Source organism: Octopus bimaculoides, chromosome 23, assembly GCF_001194135.2.
Source record: "Octopus bimaculoides isolate UCB-OBI-ISO-001 chromosome 23, ASM119413v2, whole genome shotgun sequence".
In the NCBI taxonomy this organism is placed as follows: Eukaryota; Metazoa; Mollusca; class Cephalopoda; order Octopoda; family Octopodidae; genus Octopus; species Octopus bimaculoides.
This window is the reverse complement of record NC_069003.1, coordinates 11,725,031-11,727,778: the sequence shown is the minus strand read 5'-3', so window position 1 is coordinate 11,727,778 and position 2,748 is coordinate 11,725,031. Positions and strand designations below refer to the sequence as shown.

Below are 2,748 nucleotides of genomic sequence, written 5' to 3'. Positions count from 1 at the left end.
TATATATATATATATATATACACATATATATGTTCCAGCAACATTTATAGGTAAACACAGCATATTAAATAAATTAAACATAATTTATATTTATAAATTGTCTCATCCTTATCTTAACGAAACACAATAAAGTATGATCTATGTATATGAAATTGTCACTTTTCTATTTTTATTCTAATTATATATATATATATATATACGTGTGTGTGTGTCATCATCATCATCATCATCATCATTTAATGTCGGGTTTTCCATGCTGGCATGGGTTGGATGGTTTGACCAGAGCTGTTAAGGCCAGAGGCTGCATCAAGCTCTAGTGTCTGTTTTGATTTGGTTTCTACAACTGGATGCCCTTCCTAACACCGACCACTCCATGGAGTGTACTGGGAGCTTTTAACATGACTGTGTGTATGTGCGTGTGTGCGTGTGTATACAAATATATATCTACATACATACATGCATACTTGATATTTAACTCTTTTGTTACCATATTCATGTTGAAATACATTGCCTTCATTTCAATTAATTTCGAAAATAATTTAGTAAAATGACTTAGTCCTAATTAAGCTGGCATTTGGAACATAAATTAACATAAATTAACATAAATTAATTTCGCTCATTTTAACATAAATTAATTTCGCTCATTTTAACATAAATTAATTTCGCTCATTTTAACATAAATTAATTTCGCTCATTTTAACATAAATTAATTTCGCTCATTTTAGCATAAATTAATTTCGCTCATTTTAGCATAAATTAATTTTGCTCATTTTAACATAAATTAATTTCGCTCATTTTAATATAAATTAATTTCGCTCATTTTTGAAACAGGAAATTTGTATCAAAGAACCAGCAGCAGTGTCCAGGCAGGTTATTAAATACAAGACTCATGCTTCACCTCACCTTTTCCATTGACCTTTACATTTCCCACAGCATACTCCAGATACCAGGCTTGGTCTAGTGCAGGTAATGCATCGGTCTTAGAATTAACCAGAGAACTGAATTTACATTTCAGAATTCCATCAACATAGGAAATGTTGGGATTGTTTATGACACCAGGAGGAACCTGAAAAATGAATCACAAAACAGATTTATTATTACTATAAAGAGGAAACCACCACCACCACCACCACCACCACCACCACCACATCATCATCATCATCATCATCATCATCATCATCATCATCATCACCATCATTGTCATCATTGTCATCATCGTCATCATCATTGCCATCATCATCACTACCACCACCACCAAGCGACCACCACCACCAAGCCACCAGCACTACCATCACCACCACATCATCATCATCATCACCATCATCACCATCATCGTCTTCATCCTCGTCATCATCATCGTCATCATCATCATCGCTATCATCACCACCACCACCACCACCACCACCATTTAAGACCCATTTTCTATACTGGCATCAGTTGGCAAAGTTTGACAGGCGCTGACCAGCTGAAGGGCTGTATCAAGCTCCCTGTCTGTTTTGGCATGGTTTCTATGACTGGATGCCCCTTCCTAACGCCAACCACTTTACAGAGTTCACTGAGTGCCTTTTACATGGCACCAGTACTTAGAGCCCGCAAGGGATGCTCATCTGGAGAAGGTTGCAAAGGATGAGCCTGTATGCATGGTCACCCATGCTATTACTTAGCTTGGCAAGTCTTTTCAAGCATGGCAAACCACCAGGAGTCTTGGTCCCTTGTCATCCCCTCTGTGAGTCCCAACATCTGTAGATCCTACTTTTTTTTTTGTTAATCTTGTCAAAAGCACGTCTCATCTCTAACCACACAGACAAATGGATAAAAGTGATTGGAATGGAGTTTTTGTACATAGTTTGAATCTTCGGAGTGGGAAAGAAAATCAGGAGGATTTTGAGAACTTGAAGGTTTATGGAAATCATGGGGTTACCTCGGGGAGTAACTTGCTACCCACATAAACTCTACAACGAATCAGACCAATCCTGAGTCAAACGGAATACTCAACCACTTACATTTACTCTGGCACACCAGAGTAAAGTGATATGGTGATATGATAGGTGGTGGTGGTGTTGATGGAATTGGTAGCGATGGTGGTAGTGGTAAAGGTGGCGAGCTGGCAGAAACATTAGCAGCCGGGTGAAATGCTCAGCGGTATTTTGTCTGCTGTTACGTTCTGAGTTCAAATTCCGCCGAGGTCGACTTTGCCTTTCATCCTTTCGGGGGTCGATAAATTAAGTACCAGTTACACACTGGGGTCGATGTAATCTACTTAATCCCTTTGTCCCCTCCATGTTTAGCCCCCTGGGGGCAATAAAGAAATAAGTGATGGTGGTAGTGATGGTAAGGGTGATGGTTGTAGTTGTGTTAGTAGCAGGGATGATGATGTCATTGTTTATGCCAATGATGATGTGATAAACATGACCATCCTCACAATTACAATAACGATGAAGATGATGATAATGACGATCATGAAGACGATGATGAGGATGTTGGTGATGGTTAGTGAAGATGATGATGAGAATGACTTCGGTAACAATGGTCCTGATGCTGATGCTGATCATGAATATCACAATGCCAACAACAACGATCATGAGGATGATGACAACAACAACAACAACAACGACAATGCTGCCGATGATGACGATGGTGACAACAACAACAACAATGATGATGATGATGATGATGGTGGTGGTGGTGGTGGTGGTGGTGGTGGTGGTGATGATGATGATGATGATGATGATGATGATGATAATGATT

At 39.0% G+C, this 2,748-nt stretch overlaps 1 protein-coding gene across 2 annotated transcripts in view; it reads right to left on the bottom strand.

Moving 5' to 3' along the window:
* Nucleotides 1-2,748, bottom strand: part of LOC106880355 (putative ferric-chelate reductase 1) — a 57,843-nt gene that overhangs the window by 18,398 nt on the left and 36,697 nt on the right. For both annotated transcript variants that reach the window (XM_052976021.1, XM_014930239.2), the window contains exon 8: nt 904-1,066. In XM_052976021.1, coding sequence (XP_052831981.1) covers nt 904-1,066 — 163 coding nt within the window. The remainder of the gene's footprint in view (nt 1-903; nt 1,067-2,748) is intronic.